Below are 22,966 nucleotides of genomic sequence, written 5' to 3' on the forward strand. Positions count from 1 at the left end.
TTTTATTCACTTTCTTAATGAAATACTGGCTGTAAACCTTTGAAATTAATGATATTGTGGTTGAGCTCAGATGAGAATAAAACAGAGCAGTCCATACCTCTACTGTAGTATAGGTTGCACAAAAACTAATGCCATATTGTCTGTACTTTTATTTTACTCAAGAGTAAGTGTCCCCAGTATATGACCAAAATGTGATGAGCTTTTGTAAGCAGTTCAAAACCTAAACCATATAAGAAATAGATGAAAACAAGGTTATTTTGATATCTACACATACCAGAATATAAGCAATAACAATCTATGGTCAGACATTATCCCATGAAATGCCACTCAGCAAAGATGCCTTCAGTATCTGTCAGTTCCCAGTGGGTGTGACAGCTTCAAGACAAATAATGGCTGATGTTCAAATGTCAGTAAGATGTCAAATCAGTCGATCTGATGCGGTTTGGGAGTCACCATCGATAAGGCTGGTGTTAAGAAATTCTGGACAATTTCAGCTTCAGAGGACAGTGACACAAAGTGAACTGAACACTCTGGCAGGCCGTGTCGACTGCAATGGCCCAAGTTCTGCCTGAATTCATACATTCTTTATGAATTTGTTATTGAAAAGTCTCATTATGTTCATCACAGATATATTGGGACCAATGTTTCTTTACCCAATATTGCGTACAGTACAAGAGAGATTATTTAAGAAGGCGCTTCATTAGATTACATCCACACACAGCAATGAGTTGTTTTATTAGCTTTCTGCTGTTGTTTACAGCATAAGTAGGTTAGGTGCGCAATTGTGTGAAAATGTGATGTGGATCATCTTGATAGGGCTGTTGAGTGGTGTTATTGCAGTCTGCAGTCTATGGGAACACTCGGGAAATGATGCTCCTTCTGTCAGGACAGCAAAACCCCTCTGCCTTTGGATCATGGGTAATTACGGAAACTCTGCTGACTCAGGAGACACACAAACCTATATGAGCCCTACACACGAGAAAACAGCTCGCGTATCGGCACAGGCACACAGACGAGCTCGTGTTAAATTTCAAAGACTTACTATAGATTGATTGCTTTGCTCCTGCACAGACTGGAGATGGGAGTTTCAGCTCAACCAAGATTTCTTAGAGCAGGGCAGAATTCATCTTGGTGGATAGAAAAAAACTTTGTGGATACTTGATCATAACCACACGGTGTCACATTTTACTAGAGCAGGTACCCCTTTAGTGTCACTTAATCATTATAGTCCTGCAAGTGAATCCTTTGCAGCAACTGAAATGTTTGTATCGTCTCTGGAAGAGGGGCTTCTAGATCTTCTTTAAAAAAGGAGTTTTGATGGCTTAACCTAACCAAACATCCATTCAAAATAGCAAAAATAATAGTCTTTAAGTACCTGAACACATGTACTAGGGTGAAAGCACCGTAATTTATGCCACTGCCTCCCACTCTTCCATCCTAATGTATACTTTTGTGCACTTTTATATTCGTCCTCTGTTGCAAGTTTAGTATTCTGAAGCACTAACTTACACACTGAAACTTGAAATGTGATAAGAATAACCACTAGCCACATGTAGGTATGTGATTTGAGTGTTTGAATCTGTTGAAACAATCTTTAATTTCAGATGTATAACAGTTGAAAACACCTCACTCATAAGTTTTGTCTGGCTGCTTAAACAACAGCTTTGGATTTTATAGTTAATGCTGCTGAACTTTTATGTACGTGATACTTGCTCTTGGTTGGTAAAACTGTGCCAGTGATCATAAAAAAAAAATGCCCAACTATTTTCTCTGCAAAAACAGACTACAGCATTTGAGCTGAGGCTCATTTGTAGCTTGAGCAGCAGGAATTACTGTAAGACTTTTCAGTGTTACACACTGTATAAGAAAAAAGTCTCCTTTTGTTTCCCAGAGTGAGTTTGACTCGCTGAAGATATTCGTATTATATATAAAAAAGGGGGAAAGATAAATAGTGTAAACCTATTTTGTTATCCAGCCAGCCAGTGCTGCTTTTTTCCATTAAATGTATAATATATATATATTATTTACATGTGAAATCATCTTTGAGGAGCCAAAGTATCCTCATAAAAGTATAATTGTTCTTCAGTATTTCTTATTGCCTTTTGCTTTGGGTTCATGTGAGTAGTAACCCCTTTCTTTGAATCTGCCTATTAGCTTTTACAGTAACTCAGATAACATTTAGTTTAAGTCCTTGCCTGCTCAATATGCTAGAAATACTAACTATTGGGCAAATTTAAGATAACAGACTGTTCATCTTCGCTGACAGCCACCCATGGATCTCATAATGTTTCAGAGAGGAAAAAAGAAAAATGCTTTCTCTGAGATAAAATAATTCCCAGGTTTATTAGCCTCTGGAAATTGGCTTCAGTGGGAGGTGGGAAAACAAATCATTTCAATATATACCCGGGTGTCCTAATGTTCATTTCAATGCTGTCACTTAGAAGGGAGGAGGGACAGATAGCAGGCATTGTGCTGCTGACAGGATTGGCTTTGTGTGTGATGAATGGGGCTGTCACAGACAGTGACAGGTTTGTGTTCAATACATGTGGATGTACAATACGCTCTGCATCCCATGACAAGCTGGGAGGCTTTTTGTCCCGATAATCTCCATATCGCTTCATTTCTGGCTGCTTATGGCGGATGTGGTCACTGAGGGGTGTGTCATGGCTGCTGCACACAGACTGTCGATTCTCTGGAAGCAAAAATGGGACACCAAGTTGACTGATGTGTTAAAGTGTTTTGGTGGGTTTTTTGTCGTTGTTCTTTCCTTTTATTTTTTTAAGGCAAAGAGATTATATGGAAAATGCAGATTAAAATTTGGGCGTCTACAAACCTTTCTAAGGTCCTATTCATGATTGACACTAACATTTTTAAGGCAAACTAATCATAAATGTGCAGCCTGTAAGTACAGGTCTAAATACACCCAAGGAAATTACAAGATAAGGCTTTTTTGGAGGTTGAAAATGAGCAATGAAATATCTCCCTTAAACACAGAGATCCAATCACATGTATTTAAAAGCATCATTTGCAAAACGAAATTTGAGGATACATATTTCCATCTCTTAAATATATTTGCCTTGACTCTATAACATGTAGAAAACTGATTTATGAATTTTATATAAGTAAATGTTTACAGGCAGTATTTTACATTTGCAAATTTGAACAGAAAAATACTGCCTAAACTACTGTTTAAAATTTAAAAAGTTTAAAACTGAAGTAAGGTTTGATGACTTCATCATGATTGCAATTTGTATTGTGATATAGCGCATTTAAGAGGCAAAAAGTTATCGGTAATACGCAGCCCACATGTGGCTTATAAACATCTCTTAGAGGTGAGACATTCTAAGGCAGAACACACCGGCCATAAATCACAGGTCAAACAAAAGTTTAGAAGCCAAATCCCATCACAGGTTTTCATTTGAGACACATGCATCTACATCTGGACACCTTTGTGTAAGCATAGTAATTACTGAGATTTCTTAGCACTTTACTCATTAACATATAAAAAGCAAAATACCAATAGAATAAACCTTTATTTTTAATTATCTACTCATTGTTTAAGGGCAGTGTCATTCCAAAGGCAGGTAGTAACAAGAGGATAAGGGCTGATAACAACTTCAGAGCTTACTCTTCTTTCCACCTGGCTTCTCTACTGGATTCAGATTCATAATAAAGTTGCGTTTCTTTTGCTGATCTTGGAGCTGCTCATCCTCCTCTTCCTCACAAGAAATATTTAATCTGTTGTACTAAAAATATTTGAAAAAAGGAAGAAATTGTATTTGGAAATGTTTACCATAGATATCAGGTGTATGTGAGAGATGTTTAATTAGTTTTTAGTTGGTTAACTGTACAGTAATTGGGAATTGCTAATCAGAAAAAAACGGCCCAAAACCAAATCATTTTATGTAGTGAGTCAAAAAGAGCCTGCAACAACCACAAAGCTAATGGAATCAGTTATCCTGTAGCCGGGCATAAGACTCAAGGTGACGACAGTGACAACATGGAAAATGTGGTAAGATTTTAATAACAGACATAAAATAAAGCAGAGAAATTTATTAAAATGGCTCTACTGCAGGAAATAAAATCATAGAGGAAATGAGTGGGTGTGAGTGGGAGGGTGAATGCATGCATTTCTGTCTACCTACAATTTGTATTCGTTCAGACAGACAGTGTTGGGGGAATGAGGAGGTGAGTGAACTTTTGGCTGAAGGTCATGCTGAAAACACTTAAGACTTCAAGCCTGAAACTCTATGTGAAAATGTATTGTTTTTTATTGTAAATTGTTATTTAAAAGTCAAACTAAACTTTCACTTCAGCTGTTCATGTTGGGCGTGAGATTGTGGTCCACACGCTCATTGCCTAAAATATACCAGACAATGGTTTAGCTTTTCAGAGTTAAACCCCTCTTGGTTGTGCTTTTGAAAAGAGAACTGGAGCACAGATGTGAGACAGTTCTTTTTCCTTTCCATGTATTAGTTTCTCATAGTTTGCAAGTGACTGTGAGCCCTTTTCTTAATATTTATGAACATCTCTGACAGAGTAAATTATGGGCACAGATTGGGCCAAGACCTCGCTTAGAGTTTTCACTCCCTTAATATTTATCCTTCCCAACATTTTTTTTTCCTATTGCTATTTTTCCTGTTTTCCTGTCCATTACAATACCTCAGCTTCAGGAATAACGTAAGCCAAAGAGTTCTATGAAACAAAAATTATGGAAAAGCACTAAAGTGTTTAAAATCAGTGTTTTCAGACTTCAACAGCAATGGACAATTAATTTTCCCAAGTGGCCACATGAGAATCTGGGACCGTTGTGGAGAACCACACCAATAAGCTTATAAAGAGATAAACTCTGCTTATGTATGATTTGTTGTGAAGCTTATTTTTGTTTAATATTCATAAAAAGATCTAAAAGGGATCAACTTTTCTCTCAAATAATTATAATATCCAACAGTTTTTTTTTATTTGTTTTTTTTTACATATTTATTTACTTTTGTTACTGTGCTGCATTTTTCCATTAACCATAGTAATTAGTCATTATCAGTACAGGAGCTCCAGTGAGCTGTAGAGCTGAGGCTTTCCCCAGAGTGGCTGATGTCAGCATAGCTCTAACTAAAGACAGGTTTTATCACTTAGTCGTTGGGTTTGCTTTTCAACTTCTTATACATTATCATGATTTAAATATCTCGGGGAATAAAAAGAATGTCTTCCAAGAGAAGCAGCTTCAATTTAAATCTTCTATGAAAAATAGGAAGCAATAATAATGATTTAACAGCTGGCTGGAAACATCCAGGCATGTTCCAGTGGTGATCCTCAGTGCATTTTAATAGCTTATAATTCACTTATCTGGACACATTCATGATTCTATGAAGCGCATCACAATTGAGCCAGACAACAATGTGCTTGCTAATAATTCTCAGAGTTTGTTTTATCTTGTGGTGTGAGAGGTAGTTTTTGCATCAAGACAATTCATATTTCACATTAGGTCTTAATCACAGGAACTGAGGCTATACATTCTTCTATTAAAGGACTAAAGTTTCTGGCAGTCAGATTACCCTTTGGCAGTATCTTAATCCTCGTGGTTCTCCAGGTAGGTAAAGCAAACATGAAATGTAAGAAAAAAGAACATCCTTTACACATGTTGCCTTCTCGTGTAAGTCTAATCTGAGATCAGAAAATGAATTACAACCTGGTTTTGTGTGCTTTTTAAATCACTGCAACTGCACTTCAAATGCATCATATTGTATAGGATATGATTTTACAAGTAGGGAAATGTATGATATAAGAAGTGAATCAGCAAACAAAGGTTGCACTGACTTTTTGTTCTACATTTATATATTTATATATTTTTCTCAGACCATCAATGACAACACAACATGCCAAAGCTTTATTTAAGTACATAGTACAACAAAGTGTGCAAAAGAAAACCAGTGAGGAAAAAGTACTGGACTTTGCCTTATTCATGCAATGAGGTAATGTTGAAAGGTAAAAGCATGCTGCTATTAACACAATTGGGTGTTTTTGATGTAGATACGAATATAATTTGATGTAAAGACGAATTTAATTTACTTCAAATACACTCCACCTGTATTTTATTTGAGAATGCCCACCAACACTATTTTAATACCAGAAATGTTTAATTTCTGAACACTTCCCATCATATCCCTGACATCTGAATATTGATACTGTATGTGTAAATAAGCTGTTTCACCTTTAACCTTAATTTTAAACATAGGATAACACAAACTCAGTCTAATGAGACGATTGATGATGTGGCTGGGACCGCATTCATACATACACTGGAAATGATCTCACATTCTGATTAGAAGCCAAATTAGATTATATATATATATATATATATAGATAGATAGATAGATAGATAGATAGATAGATAGATAGATAGATAGATAGATAGATAGATAGATAGATAGATAGATAGATAGATAGATAGATAGATAGATAGATAGATAGATAGATAGATAGATAGATATCCAAATAGCTGGACAATCAGGTACTCTGGAAGTTTGAAAGCCTTCATCTGTAAACTGATACAACAGTGACTTCAAGAATCACTGGTAAATCCCAGATACTGTGGTTTTGTAGGCCAATACTGATTGATGGTTTTGGATTATAGCTCCCTTTATCCAGTGTTTTTTGCCACCAGTATATTTACTATCTTTGGATCCATTTCACATTCAAAGTGTTTATTCTCATTAAAGTAGAAAATCAATGGAAGTAACAACTACTCACATGTACAGTATTTGACATGACACAGGAGGATCCAGAAAAACACGTTTTTGTTTTTGCAGGTATGTTCAAGAAAAGACCTTCAACATTGAAATATGTGAAAACAATTGTACAAATAATACTTATAGAATATCAGATCAGAGTTCTGACTGATAACTTTTTTTTCAGCAAGCATATTCAACTTTCTTCTAACCCCTGCATTTTTTTTTAGGTTCAGATACAACAGTCTGGCGTCAGATTATTAATGTGGTTTTAAGTGAAAGCACTCACTGTGTTTTTCATGCAATCCAATTAAGTATCATAAGTCTTAAATGTGCACGTTGTACCCGATGTGCACATTTTTTACTTTACTTCCCAAAACCTAATGCACAGAAACTTGAGACACAGCGCATGTCTCTACAAAGTTTCCCTCTCAGCACTGGATATGTACTTATCCTAAATATTGTTTGACCTTCCCAGTGCCCAGCTATTACTCTCTTGTGAGTCCTCGTCACCCCTCCCAGCCCCTTCCATCCCCTCCTCTTTTTTCCACAGTTGGATTTTTTGTTGCATTAATCCCACAGATCAGGTGGGTTTTGTCAACGTGTTAAACTTTAATACTTTGGGTCATTTATCTTTACGGCCAAACTCGAGGTCTGTCAGCGACCAGACGAGCTATTTCCTCATTTGGTTTGGGAGCAAAGTGGCGCTGGAGAGAGCAAAGGAGGGGGAGAAGGGGTGGCAGTGGTGATGGAGTGAAGTGTATGGGGGGGGGGGGGGGGGGGGGGGTTGGTGTAGCTCACCACTTAATGAAATCCTCATGTGAGGAGGGAGAGGAAGACTTGTGGTGGGGTAAAGGGGTGATCTTGGAGGTCGAGGCGCCACGCCATCTTGAGAAAATGACGCCCCTCCAGAGAGGTGGCGTCACTTATTCATTTATTTTTTTCTTGTTTTGAGGAGCAACTCTGGCTTGTAAAGAGCACTGGACGATGTGCCCCTCATTACAGACTGGGCGCTGCATCAGGGACCCGCCAGGCGCCCAAGTGGACATGGATAGAATTGCAAGTGATTAATTTGCCGAAGGTTCCCCTGAAACTTGGTGTACTCACACAAGTATTTGTCTTCATTTGCCAAGATATGTACAGTGACATGAGAAGATAGGCCTTCAGAGTCCTGGATGCCATGTTTTGTTTTGGGGTTTTTTTCTTTCATAATGGAATACAAAAGTTCAAGGCCAAAAAAAAAAAAGGAAAAAGGAAAGGAAAAAAAACACAGGCACACACTGTATGATCATTTGTTGCTTGTTCATTGCTTAACTGTCAGTCGTGTTCATGAGCTACAGAAAAACAAACCATTTTCTTGGTCCATTTAACAGCTAAAACGATGGAACTAATGGACTAATAATGAGTGTCATTATGCTAAAACACACATTTTGTTTTGTGGCCTGTGCAGATGCAAATGAAATGTCAGTGCCATATTTCACTTCTGTAATTGAACAGGTAATTACAAAACCTACAGATACAAAATACTGAGAAAAACATGAACATGTATGCATGTCTGTTATTCTTGTTGCTACTGAATGTCAGTTACAGGAAGAGGCTTAGGACAATACTTGGATTTCTGCTTTGATTACCTTGGAAATGTGGTCTGACCTTCATCTGAGTGACAATTATAGACAACGACATTCTGAATTAATTAACAGCATACATACAGTTTTATTCTAAAAAAAAAAAAACCCTCTTCTGAAACTATGTCCAATTAAGAAGATGAGATTAGAAGTGTGGATTGTATACTGCCCATCCATACAAAGACATAAAAAGTCTGCTCTTCTGAAGACAGCATGGATAATGTGACCCATGCCATGTCCTGACCTCCAACCAATTGCGGCACATTTCTGCTTCTCCCTCAGCCTCGTTCTGCTGGAGGTTTTTTCCTGCTAAAGTGGAGTTGTTCCTTGCACTGTCACCAAGTGCTTGCTCAAAGGGTCTCTTTGATAGTTGGGTTTTCACTGTATTGTTTTAGGGAAATTACCTTACAGTGTAAAGTGCCTTGAGGTGACTGTTGTTGTGATTTGGCATTACATAAATAAAATTCAGAATGCTTTGATCAAAACAACATTCACACAACCTTTATAGAGGCATTGTAGACATGCAGAAATCTGGAAAAGACTACAGATGCACTTCTGAAGATCTCGATGTGCTAACCACAAAAGGACACATTGTCTAGAAATTTACGAAAATTCGAGATTGCTACTCTCCCTAAGAGAGGCCAATCTTCAAAGAATATACCAAACACAATTCTAAATAGGGTTTAAAAAAACCCCAAAGTGTAACAAGAAGACATCTACAGATAGCTCTGCAATTTATTAAACTATCCATATTGTATGTCCACTAAGGAAAACCCTGAATAAAAATGGTGGTATTGGAAAGAAACCTGTTCAAACACACAAACACAGACAGCGAGAGAGAAAGTATGTAAAAATACATGACATTATGTTTGCAGGAAAATAAAAATAAATAAATAAAAAAACACTGCACACCTATCCCAAAGTCACATTTCAGCTGTGAAGTATAATAAATGTGAGCACTTGCTCTGATACATTGAGGTCTTGACACTTTGCGGCAGTGAACGATGAATTAAAAACATCATGGCAGCCCTGGCTGGCTGATGCATCATGAGAATAACCAAGTAAATCAAGAACAGAGTTGCTGAAAACACACACACAAAAACGTGCTTTAGAAATGTCCCAGTCAGTCCTGACCTTAGCCCGATGCTGCGGGATGACCTCAAGAGGGCTGTTTAATCAAGACATCCCACAAATATTGATAATACTGAAAAATGTCTGCTGAACAAATGATCCTGCAACGTTCCCTCGGTGTTAGGAAAGTATTTTGAACAGCTAAAGGAAATGCCTTATGTAGGTTGTTACTGCTAAAGTTACAGCATTTAAGAGTTCACTTATTTTTTTGTAGCCTGCACTGTGAATGGTTACTCTGTGTATTCTGCAATGGCATGGAAAGTACAAGAGTTTATGTGTTATTGGTTTTAAATCAGGGTCCGATAGCACTTTGTCAGTAATCAGTACTGGAATTCTGGCAGTTCTGGATTCACAGTTCTTTTCTGTTTGTGTGTCTTTTAATCTTGTTTTAATGAGCTACTCTTAATTTTGAAAACAAATTAAAATAATTTTTTTTAAAATTTATTTTAAATTCTCACATTAACTGAAAGATGCTGTTAGTCTTACTTTTGCAAAATGTATGCATAATTTAAAATAAACAAAGAATATTACACTGTTACTCTCAAATAAAATGTTGTAGGTTGCAATGAAGCAATTGTCAAATTAGAGTCATCTTACCCAGCTTCCCAGGAGAGAGCTACCTTACTTTTCAGGAGGTCATAAATCATCATGAGGAAAATTTATAGCAAACATGAAGAGGTTTTAATGACAGCAAGTTCAATGACTGATGCAATTCTGAGCTGATTTTGTTAAGAACGTATGTGATTTTCCCTTTTTTTGCATGGTGCCAAGCTGCAGTTTAAACTGTCCTGTATACCAAAGGTTATGAAGGTCTTAACTCTGCTATCCTCTTGGCTTGTTTAGCGTTCATGCTGTGGTCGCTCCTGATCACAGAGCAACTGAGTGGCAGAATCCCATCACCGTCTATAAATAGATCTGGCCACGTGAACTATGTGAGTGTCTGTATGTGTGTTGACAAAATACTGAATTACTCTACAACATATCCAGTAACTTTTATCTGATAATTTCCTGGAAAACATTTTCAGATTACATTAAAAATAGATTGCTGGTTATAATATGCTTAAATGCAAGATTTCCTGAACAAAACTGTAAAAGTAATATTTGTATATTTGTATAAGTGTGATTTAAAAATTCTGCAATAAACATGAACAATTAATGAGAATAAGCAGCTTTCATATATAAATGTAAACCCACATTTGACACTATTAAAACTGCAATAATCATAATTATAATAATAATAGTAATATAGTTTGTATCACTGGCAGTTCTAAGTGCTCATCCGTGGGCGACATATCAAAACATCAACAATGTAAATCTCATGTTTCATATCAGATTGCATGCTCTGTACTTCCAGTCAGCAGGCTAATTACACAGTAATGAAGCTAGTCAAACAGGACAAACATTCACCCGTAATGCTGTAATCCTGCCTGAACCTTCTTGTCATCCTTCTTTATGATCTTAAATGGGCCCCAGTGGGCCATTAGAGGGCAACTAGGACGACCACAGTCAACTCCCATGAGAGAGTTGGGGGTGGAGAGGGGGGCGGCGGGCTCAGGCAATGAAGTAGCTTTGTGTTTAAATGTGTTGGAGAGCTTGGAAATGCTTATGTTTATTTGAAAATCTCAGCAGCCTTGCAGGGAATGTCAGTGATGCTACCATATAATGCATAACAGTCACAGGAGGTGACTTGTTGATGGTAGATCAACACAACATGCTCACTTCAATCACTCAATCCATCTATGATGGAAGCAGGTATTTTATGTTTATGACGTGAGGACTGTGATCTCTTCATCAATCATTGCAATAACAGCAGTATCTTGTTCATGCTGTCTGTGACTCAGTTATTACCCATTAATGTTACCAGTTAGAGATTACTGGAATGTATTATGTTTAATTTAAAAGGATGTTCTAATTTTATTCTACCTGAGCTTGATGTCTGGGCCACCTGACAATTCAGAAGTTGTTCCCACTATAATTAATCGCATTTATTGCATACTTCAACTACTTTTGAAGAAAAAGGGGCAAACATTTTCTACTTGGATAGGTATGTTCTTGTCAAAATAAGAATTATAATAACATTATAGTTATTAAAGCAGCTGTGGCTACAATGTAGCTTGCCATCACCAGTGTGTGAATGTGTGTGTGAATGGGTGAATGACTGAATGTAGTGTAAAGCGCTTTGGGGTCCTTAAGGACTAGAAAAGCGCTATACAAATGCAGGCCATTTACCATTAAATATTAATATTAAATTATGTTTGTGACATTTCAAAAGCAAATCATGAAAAAAAGAAAATTGAATAAATGATGATGAAAACAGTAATTATTTTCATCATCTTTGCCAGGTGGCATAAGTAGGAGAAGTTTAAGGCAATAATATCAAAAGTTTGAAGCAAAATTACTGTTGAAAATGTTTAAAGCTAGCAAAGAAGTCATGAAACCAATACAATGATTTAAAATCTACCAGCAGTAGGTGCTTCATTGTGTACAAACTGTTACCTGCAGACTGATTCTAATCATAAGAGTCAAAACTGCTCTGTCACCAGTTATTGTTCCAGTGTCTCTCTTCAGAAATACAACCAACAGCTTTCAAAATAATATATTAAGATACAACCCTTAGGATAAAAGCTTTAATGTATGGTGTTGGATTGAGACTGCTGACCAATGAGAACTGACAACGTCACAGCGCAAAAGGACGCGTCACTTCCAAACAGAGTGAAGCTGCTGTGAAGGTGAACACCTGTGCGTCTCCGCTGCCGATTGAGTTGTCAGACCGTAACGGTGCGTTCAAGGACAGCTTAGAAAGAAGACACTCCTGTACTGACACCATAACAACACCGTCACCCACGAGTTGGCCTGATACTTGATGTTTTGGGCGAGAGCGAGGCAGGTGCACGACACCATCGCCACTACGCAAATAAAAATAAGTAAAAACTAATAATTAAAAAAACAAAAAATAAATTCTAACCCTTTATGGTCAAATTTATGGTCCCCAAATAATAATTCATTATTATCCATCTGCATTCGTGTTTTTATTATTTTGCATTCTGCCCACGCATCGTTTAAAACAGCCAACGAAGATATTTTCCTTTCTGACCAGAAGCTATTAGTATGGCTGTGGGTGGCAGAAAACTGAATCTATAAAAGGTGCCACACATGATCCACTTAATTTGGTATCACACCGACGTAACGTGGAGCCTCATCAACACGCGCCTTCATCAGGCTTTTCAGTCAGCCGCACAGTGTGTTTTACAGTGGAAACAGTCCAGTTAAGAATGGAAACAAACACACCCACAGCGCCCCGAGCAGCCTTCTCCTGTATCATGTTATACTGAGAGGCGTTTACAGCTGTTTTGTACAGGACGACATGCTGCGCTGTAAGAGCTGCCTCTTTACGACAACATTAAAGCCTCCACGGCCTTTGCAAATAGAAATTATTAGTATTTTAATTTCTTCAAGGGACAGATTTACCTCAGTTATCGACAGTGACCTTGAAAACATCAGAATGGGTTTAAAGTGTCTGTTTGGTTCTGTGTTTATAGTGTTTATAGTGACATTAAACTAAGTTGTTATTTTTATCAACAATAAAAATATATTTTATAAACATTTCTGTGGATTAGTGGGGTGGGCATAAATCGTTTTAAAATTATTAGTTTGATAGTTAACAAAATTAACTTAACGATAATAATTTTTTATTTTAAAAATATTTTAATTAGAATGCAATAAAGAAACAAACGTGTCTATGGAACCTGTGCATGTTAAACGTGAATATCTACTTCAAAATTAGTTTTTCCTGTAAATGTTTATTATTTAATTCTAGAATGAGCAAAATGTGCTTTACTCCATAATTAACAGCGTTGTCGAAATCGAAAGAAGTGCATTCATATTTATCCTTTGCTTCGAGACTTTTTTTTTTTATTCCTTTTGTGAAACACCTGAGTTGCAGCGGTGAAGATGCACGGCCTCTTGCAAGGGGAGAAAAGACTGTCGGTAACGCGTTACAGCACTGTAACAAATTACATTGTCGCTATTATTTTTTGCAGTTGTTGCATTTGTCATCGCCTTCTTTGAGTCTCCAGTGGAGCCTGAATTGCATCCCCTGATATTCGCCCTGGACCGCAGTGAATTAATTTGGTGATTAATGACAGAAAGGTTGGCCTTTATCGGGAGGGAGTTCTCACACTGCTTTGAATTTATCGAGTTAATGGGTGACACAAACACGCTTGGCCCTTCTGATAGTAGATCTGTGATTCCTAAAGATAAGAAGAAAAAACGAAATGTGACGCAGTACTACCATTCAATACACAGCTCCTCACAAAAAGAAGCTTCTTAAATGATTTTTTTAAAGCATTTAACGCGCAATATTTTGGAGAGCGATAACCTAGGAGGCAAAAATCGAAGCGAATCATCCAATTAAATCCCTCAAGAGCTGATGATTGATGGTGTCAGCTGTTCTGCTTCTAATTAACGTTTAAATTAAGCCAGAGGAGGGGAATATGTTTCGGACCAACTTCACTTGAGAACTGAAAGCCAACTGAACCAATAGTAGAAAGGTCTCAGGGTTATTTAGGCTTAAACCCAATTTAAGGTTAATCATGTACAGAAGTCCGGATCTGAGCGGAGCTCAGAGGAGGTCCATCTTTGTGAAGAGCATATAACTACACCTCAAGTAGAGGATTTTTTGCCCCTTTTATAACTATGTTTGATAGATGATATGACTAATAAATATGATACAATGCCCAGATGTTTTTAAATGATTTTGAATATTAAAAATGTAAAGAGAGTTTTGCTAAGACAAAATATATATTTAAAAGTACTCGCCCATGTCTATAAAATCAAACCTTTTTTCTTTTTCTTTTTTGCACAGCAAAATAAAACAAGATTAGCTTCTAACTTCCTTAAATTTCAACCTAATTTTGAATTCAAGTCTGAAGTGTCAGGTTAAATCGCCTTCTTTGTGATATTAATATATTTTCAGGTACCAGCACTTTCTCCAAAACCGTGCACATTTCTGTCCAAATTCCCTAACTGAATTTATCCCCACCAACTCCTGCTCGTTATGGAGAAATATGTATTCAAAGCAGTCACAAAGGGTGGACCTCCAAGGCAGATAATAGAATTTCCTGCTGTTTTATAGCTCTGTCCCTAAACCAATGTCACCATATGCTCCTGTTGGCACAAGATTCTCCGCAGTGGCTTCCTGGGCGGCAGGCTTTACCCAGTGGGGTCACAAAAAATATGACTGTATTGTAAAAATGTTTCTCCAGCGTTTGTAATATTCAGCCCCCGGCCGCTTTCAGCAGGTGGTACTCGAATTCTAATACAACTGCTAAAATATGGTCTGCATTGTTTATTTATCATGAGAAGCTTTTGTTGCGTTTTGCATAAAGAAATGCCCATTAAAGTTGCGCTTGATTCAAGGTGGCGTATGTAAGATACATAATTCTGTATCTTAATATCTGAAAAATGCTAATTTAATTCAGCCGACAAGTCTCATGTAATTCATCTAAACGAATATATCATCCAAATCGTGACAAAGACCACCGAACCTTAAATAAAACAAGGTGTGTCCCTCTGATCAGACGTACCTGCTGCTCTCCCATGCGTCCCACGCGTCCCACGCGTCCTCCTTTCTCTCTCTTTTCTCTCTTTACATCCTAAGCCTCCTTCAGTGAAATTCACATTCTCCGTCCTCAGACTCTGAGCCACAGCACGGCGTCACCTTTATTATTCGCTTGTTTCACGGTACAGCATTAAATTACACTGGAACTCGGGGTTTTACCTGCAGGGAAATACCGGAGCACGTGTGGCATTACCAAAGAGAAACAAAAGAACTTAATCGACAAAACCGAATAAACAACTGAGTCCAGAGATTAAGCTGACTTTCTCTGTTCTTTCATCCTCGAATCTGTCCACAAAATGAAAAGATTTTGTAGCAGACGTGTTTTCCCCAGAGACTTCAGCACATTACTATTTTTAAATTTATTTTTAAAATATAATGACAATATTTACTCTCAGATTCCTTATTTCCTGTCGTTAAAAATAATGAATAAAATAAAAATCCAAAAAATATTCTATCGTGGTTCTGTTGCATTTTAATATGTCCCATAACCGAGTCCCTCAATGTGCTCATTGTGTCTATTTTTAACTCAAATTTCAGTCCAACAAGGCGTCTGTATAACACATTACGCAAAACGTTATATGCGTAATTACGCACAAAAGTGACAGAACGACTAAATTCACATGACGGCAAGAGATTGTTGCTGGTTCTTTCTTCCTCCAGACTTTTCAATAATGCAGAAATGTTGGTGGCTCTATTCTAATGGCTATTAACTCTCCCTTTTTTAGGAGAATACTCCAGCAGAGGGAAACAGATGCATAAACATTTCAGGGCATCTTTCTCCTCGGCAGCAACAGACTCCTCCTATTCCCCACGTCCAATTAGTTATTATGGTCCGGCCCTTTAAGACGCAGCAGCGGGTCAGCAAGTAGTGTAGTGTTTCTCTAATTGAACTTCGCCCAATCAACAATAACTCGTTAGCAGTCGCTTTCTTTTTCTCTCTGCCTGTGAAAGCTTTCTTGCCTTGCAGGGTTTCACCCCCTCCAGCCGGTTACTTCCAAAAGATCTACATGGAACTTGGCAGAGGAACTGGGACTCTGAAGGGAATATAGTCCGGCTGCCTTTACAACTACGCCCGAAGCATGGTTATTTTGGAGGAAGGCTCTTACACGAGCTAAGTTGCAGCATTCGTTTCAAAATATTGTGGAGGTCTACGAGAGCACCAGAGTTAAACTTGTGGACGCTTAAATCTGCCATTTGAATGAAATAATCAACTTTCCTGAAAGCAGCACTTCTTCGGGACTGCGATGACCTCCAGTAAAGACATGAAAGCAGGTTCTGTGTTGCAGTCCGGCGGCGAGGAGAGGAGGCGGGCTCCCTTGGACCAGCTGCCGCCGCCGGCCAACTCCAACAAACCGTTAACGCCTTTCAGTATTGAGGATATCCTTAACAAACCCTCCGTGAAGAAGTCGGTCGCAAGTATCTGTCCGGCCAGAGTGCTTGAGAAAGTGACGGGCTCCAACTCAGCGAGGAACGGGATCACCACTCCGTCCTCGCCGCTGTGCGCGCTGGAGGAGCTGGCCAGCAAAACGTTTAAGGGTCTGGAAGTCAGCGTTATCCAGGCAGCGGAAGGTAAAAACTTTCTTGACCCAATTTTGAATTTTCGGGAAGGCAGGATAAGCATTCAAACTAGTTTTTAAGGGGAACAAGTACAGTAAATGCGGGATTCAGAACTAAGGTCACTGCTAGCTGGGTTTGTTTTGACTTTTTAATACAGACATGCTAGGACAGCTGCATGGGAATGCGTGTAGAATTCAAGATAAGGAAAAGGACACGGAACATTTACGCATGCAAATATGCGTGCATATCATACATAAACTGATGTAAGTGGGTAATCTTTTGAATATGCTCGTGTCTGTTGTCAAAACATCAAATAGCCACTATGGCCTGCTGCATGCAGCGCTGCGTTGGATTAAATAAACAGATTTTTTTTTCTTTTTACAACTGACGCTATTTTACATCCTGATTCCTGATGTAGGCCTGCAGCAGAAATATGTAAGCATAGCTATTCTTAGTCAACTCCCTTATTTTTTGCTTGGCTAATGATATGGTGGGAATTGAAAGGTTAATTTCCAGTGCAAATTTACTTCTTTCTTTTTTTTTTTTACACAGTATTTAAACCACTCCAAAATGATCGCAGCAGTGGTTACCTTGACTCTGCAGGGTAAAATTTAAATGTCGTCATTAGAAATTAAGTGTGATAAATAGTTTGCTACAAGGAAAATGTCAAAAGCAAGCCCGCAGAGCGTGGTCAGACCTGTTCTGCACTGCCCTCTGTTGCTGTTGGAGTTTGAGGGTAAGTGACTCTTGCGGCTATTTCATCCCTCTTGTTTTTCTTCTCCCACTCATCCAAGGTCGTGAGCATGTAAATGCTTTTGGACAGAGGCAGACGTCTAAGAAGAGGAGAAAGTCGCGGACAGCCTTCACGAACCACCAGATTTATGAATTGGAGAAGAGGTTTTTGTACCAGAAGTACCTTTCTCCGGCCGACCGTGACCAAATCGCGCAGCAGTTGGGACTCTCCAACGCGCAGGTCATCACCTGGTTTCAGAATCGCAGAGCTAAACTCAAGAGGGATCTGGAGGAGATGAAAGCAGATGTCGAGTCGCTCAAGAAAATCACCCCACAGACCCTGCAGAAGCTTGTCACCATGGACAACATTGAGGACCCCCAGAGTGGGGGCCCCGGGGCCAGATCGCCCAGTTGCTCCCCGACTTCTCAAGGACAACGGGCCTTCCCACAGTCCCCCTCCTCGTCAAGAGACCAAACCACGGATGAATTCTCGGAGGATGACGAGGAAATCGAGGTGGACGATTGACAGTCAGGGGGGTCTGTGATTCATAAGCAGCAACAACAACAAAATATCAAAAGGGGACATTTTTCTTGCCAAACTTTTGCACGGATGATAGACAAGAGGAGAATACACACATATATAAACATTTCGGGAAAGTTTTTCCTCCCCCATTTTTCTTTTCGTCTTCATGTTAATTTATTATTGGAACTTGTAAAGCCTTCCGGGTCTGTCATTTAAGTTTCACCACAAAAAAATCTGAGGAATCCCTGCTATTCTTTCAGACAGACCAAATTGTTATGGTACAGGAAGACTGATAATTGTATAGACTAAACATTTAAGTATACATTTTATTATTTCGTGATTCAAGGGGGTGGAAAAGTTGTGCAATTATTTTTGCCATTTATTCGCCTTTTTTAATAAAATTAATCGGACGTGACAAATATTTAAATCACACCCCCTATGATTTTTTAAGCAAATAAACCCCAACTTGTAGGTTCATCCTACCTTAAGAGTAGACTTATTTTTTTTGTCCTGAGAGAAAGGTGTGTCTGCAAGCTTGGAGGCCTATTCGCAGCGCAAAGAAGGCGTCCATCGCTATCGACTGCAAACTTTTACACGCTCTGAATTCTGTATATAGATCAAACATCCTATGCGATAATTTTATTGTAACATTCTATTTAATCAGCATCTATGTAAATAAAGGTTATATGGTATTTCAAGAAGCTTTCGGCGCTGTTGGATGTGTGATTGTGCACATGAGCCCAAATTTAAAAAATAAACCAGAGAGTTAACTGAAATAAACGGGGTTTGATTTTACATTTTAGAGGGAGGAAAATGGGCCATAATCCCTGTTTTCTATAAAAAAAAATCTTCTATCATAAAGACGCACTAAATAGAATTCAAACGACCTCTGGATTTGCTTTGAGAGTTTAAGAAGACACATAAAACATTCACCCTAAAATTTGCTTCGCTTGGTAAAAACGGGACTTTCTGAATAATTGACCTCTGCTTTCAAGCCTGAAGTGCCATGACTTCAATTAGCAGCCGTCCACCGCCTTTATTCCCATTCTCTCCACCGGCTTTGAATACATCTTGTCGCAAGAAGGTCCCGGTCTGGCTGCGGTGTTAAGAAAAGCTTGCCTCCACCCCTGCGCCATATGTTTTCTTCCTCCTTCTATGAATCGTCTTTAACACAACTAGTGGACATGATTGATTAGGTTAACCCGCCTTTGCCTTGCATAAAACAGCTTCCACCGAGCCGTGGGCAATAATGGCACGCATCTGCCACTCTTGACTCGGGTTTGTTTGGAAAAAAGGAGAAGAAGGCACCAATGAATGGCAAATGGGTTAGTGTGAGGATCCTAATGAATAAACCTCAATGGGAGGCAGTGGAAATGCGACGTGCTGCTGCTGCTGCCAGCCGACCATTTGCAACAGTTTTGTAGCCACACCAAAAGTTTGGTGAATGTGCGTTAGTGAGGGAGGGGAGGTGGCTGCTGTTGTAGTTTATATAATGACAGAACGTAATTTATCTTAAACTGAGTTTCCCTTAAGCTTATGTTCAACATAAAAACCGTCCTGCAGGATTTTTAAAATTGCTTTTCCGCGCTTCCCTTTAAAATATTTTCGAGTTATTTTTTTTTCAATTTAGAAACCTAATCAGATAAGCGTATTCAAATGTATGATTTTTAACCGAAATTAATTTAAAATGCTCTTAATATTTCAGAAGAAAAATCGGATAATTCGCATTCAGTTTGTCGACCATGAAATAAGGAAAATAAAAATGAATTTAACAACATTTCAAATTAAATTAGAAAGAATAAAACATTTTACAAAATAAACGCAAAAGGTATCACATCGTTTATTTATTTATTTTATTGCTAAGAAGAACAGACTGAAAAATGTTTTCTTATTTGAGACAATTGTCTTTTATTTTTAATTGTCCGTTATTAGAAAAACTCACTTCAATCAAAAAAAAAAAAGAAGGTGAAACTGAGGGAAAACTAAAGGGCTTGTTAGGACCGAGTTTTTTCTTCTCTTCTTTTGGGCGGGCAGATAAACACAGCAGACTGGCAAACACAATAGAAGTAATCGGCTGGAATCGTGGAGGTTGAAAAGTCAAGTAGGCCTTTTATTATAAAGACACTCTGGCAGCAGGAACAACGCAGGGGATGGAGCCTTAAATAAAAGTCAGTGTAAAATGGATAAAGCTACCAATAGGATTAACCTCCTGATAAAGCTACAACATTCTCTTTATAAATAACACTTCAATTCATTGTGATTTTTACTGAGCTTATAACAACCGCTTTAATTATTAATCAGATAAATCTCTACAATCCTTTATTTTTTTTGTTACAAAGTATCAATTTCATTAATTAAAACTTGGTTTAGAAATAATAATTAACATGTTTAATTGAATTGCTGTATGAATAGCTGTTTTTCTTTGTATGGTAACGTGTACCATCTATTTGACTCTTTTCTTCAAATTGACTTTAAAACACAGATGGTCCTGTGCATCAAGAGACAGCAGGCACTTGGCTTTCAAAGTCACTGGGTCACGTTTAGATGCACATTTATAATTTAGTATAAAGAGGACCAAAAAACCCAGAGACAACCTGTAATGTGGTTAAAAGCTCCAACAGAGAACTGGAAACATATATTTTGGCGTGAAGGTCACAGCTTTAGAAGATTATCGTTTTGTTTGCAACATAAGAGTACCCTGAAGAGACATCCTCAAGGGTGGAAAATCACGTGTGTGTTTGTTGGGGGGGGGGGGGGGGGGGGGGGGGGGTTTATAGTAACGTTTAGATGTTATCAAGCTTAATGTAAAAAACATGGAAAATACTTTTTTCCCTCAAGCTCCACCATGAGAAATTCCAGTGATTCTTTACTCAACAGCTGCCTTACTACAGCTTACTGACCTCCACACTTGGAAAATTGTTTACCCCTTGATGAAGACGAGGATTTCTTCAATATGAACTCTAAAGTTATTTCTAACCTTTGCCCTTTAAGACACATGAACACTGATGTCTGTCCACATCTAGCACAGAACAAAAATATCCTAGATGTTATCTATGCAATATTACACAACTGTTAAACATTTACTGTTATTTTTTTTCTTAATATAAATGTCCAAAAAAGATCTTTAAGAAACCCATCGAGCAGCCCAGCAAACTGTTGCTTAAATGGTTTGGCAGCAACACCACAGCGTACTTAGAAAGAGTAGAGACAGAAGGCTTGTATGTATTATCAGATCATGTCAGGTTATCAGAGACTTTGCTTTCACTCAGGACAAGATCGCACACATCAAAGCTAGTCCGATAACTGAAAAGCACCAAGTGTGCCATCTAGTGCCCATCTGGGAGGATTCGCTTTGCAAGAAGGGCAAAACAGCCACAGAATGTGACAGAGATAAAACTCAGTGCAAAGATAAAACTCCCTCAGTTTTCCCCAAAAGCCATGTGGAAAAATATCCATGTGTTATAGAAAGAAGGGGGGGGGGGGGGGGGGGGAAAGAAAGGAGGTGGTTTTACATTCTGTTATTCCAAAGAGAAAATTCACTGGACTCACTGAACAATATGAAGGTCACCATAAGAAGCGCTGCAGTGACTCTGAAAACAGCAGTTCGGTTGAAACGGGGGAGCTTTCTAAAGCACTTATCTCCAGTTTGGGATGTGAACCACAGATTTGTAACAGAGTGTGGGAGCATGGTGCTTCATAGATAGGGGCATTTATCAGGTATGCAGGACCTAATGAAAACTTTTGCTGGTTTCAGGGATTGTTTGAGACCATATAATCTCAGGATGCGTCGCCACAAATTTCGTGATTTTTAAAAATCTGTATATTGCAGGAATCCTAACTTATGAGTTGAAATGTTTAACTGCTAAGAAAAAACAACAACAACAACAAAAAGTTGTAACTAAGTGACTTTGAGGACAAACACTTTAAGGTTCAGACTTTTTATATTACTGAATTACTTCGTAATTTTCCTGACCTGCTTTGTAAATAAAAGCAAACAATTCATGTGGATGACTGGAAAACACACACACACACACACACACACACACACACACACACACACACACACACAGTTGCATAAGCAGTGAGCTTAAATGTGCATGTAGGGATAATCCTGAGTAATCTACACACTGACATGTTTACAGAGAACTACCATGCAGGGGAGGGATAGTAGTTGTTTCCAAGGCGCTGAATATCGCTCAGATTACAGTAAGGTCAATTATAAAAATGGAAAAGACATGGCATGGCTGTAAATCTAGCCTGAGCAGGCCTGTAAGAGAGGAAACCAAGTGGTCTGTGTCAACACAGAAGCAGCTACATGGCTGAGATAGGAGACGCATATTCACACTTCCTAATATTAGGAGTCACAGGTTTCTGACTGGACAAAAAAACTACTGCTGTGGGGCGTGGGCGACTATTAAAACCACGATCTTTGAAACAATCATACACCCAACTTTTCTGTGAGAGGCCCCAGAAAAACTGAAAATGCAAAAACCAGTGTGAAATGTGCTGCGCTCTGCAAACAAACTTAGAAGATGTTTTATTTCAGAGATAAACTACCTGCAGAAGCATGAACAGTTTTCTCATGGAAGATGGGGAAATAGTCCAGATGTGTAAAGCATGGCAGACGTATTCGGGGCTGTATCTGCAGCCAAAACAGATTTTACTTTAATCATGAAAGTGGGGAAAAAAGCTAAGGAATCTGATTTTGTTTTTCACATTTGATCTTTATATCTTCTGCACATCATTTATTTTGCTAGTAGTCATTTAAAGTTTAAAACTTAAACTAAAAAAAAAAAGAAATCATGAAAAACATCCAATAACTTCATGGCAAAACAAGTAATGATTATATATTTTTAATGTAAACATAGGAAAATAATTTGTGTTCAATTTTGAAATTAAACGAAACACTGCACTCACAGTGCCAACACATGGCTGCAGTTAAGCTATTTGTTGACAAGTTTTAATAATAAGGCACACAACCCCCCCCCCCCCCCCCCTCCAAAAAAACCCAACCCCCCCATAAATAATATGGTTTCACAACTGCAGCCGTAAC

General features: G+C 38.2%; 1 protein-coding gene across 1 annotated transcript; it reads left to right on the plus strand.

The window, feature by feature from the left end:
• Positions 1-15,945: 15,945 nt before the first annotated feature.
• On the plus strand, positions 15,946-18,614 carry lbx2 (ladybird homeobox 2). Its single transcript, XM_026179230.1, has 2 exons — positions 15,946-16,670; positions 17,453-18,614. Exons 1-2 carry the CDS (start codon positions 16,346-16,348, stop codon positions 17,914-17,916), a joined length of 789 nt encoding a protein of 262 aa, XP_026035015.1. The 5' UTR covers positions 15,946-16,345; the 3' UTR covers positions 17,917-18,614.
• Positions 18,615-22,966: the final 4,352 nt, after the last annotated feature.

Source organism: Astatotilapia calliptera, chromosome 2 (genome assembly GCF_900246225.1).
Source record: "Astatotilapia calliptera chromosome 2, fAstCal1.2, whole genome shotgun sequence".
Classification (NCBI taxonomy): domain Eukaryota; kingdom Metazoa; phylum Chordata; class Actinopteri; order Cichliformes; family Cichlidae; genus Astatotilapia; species Astatotilapia calliptera.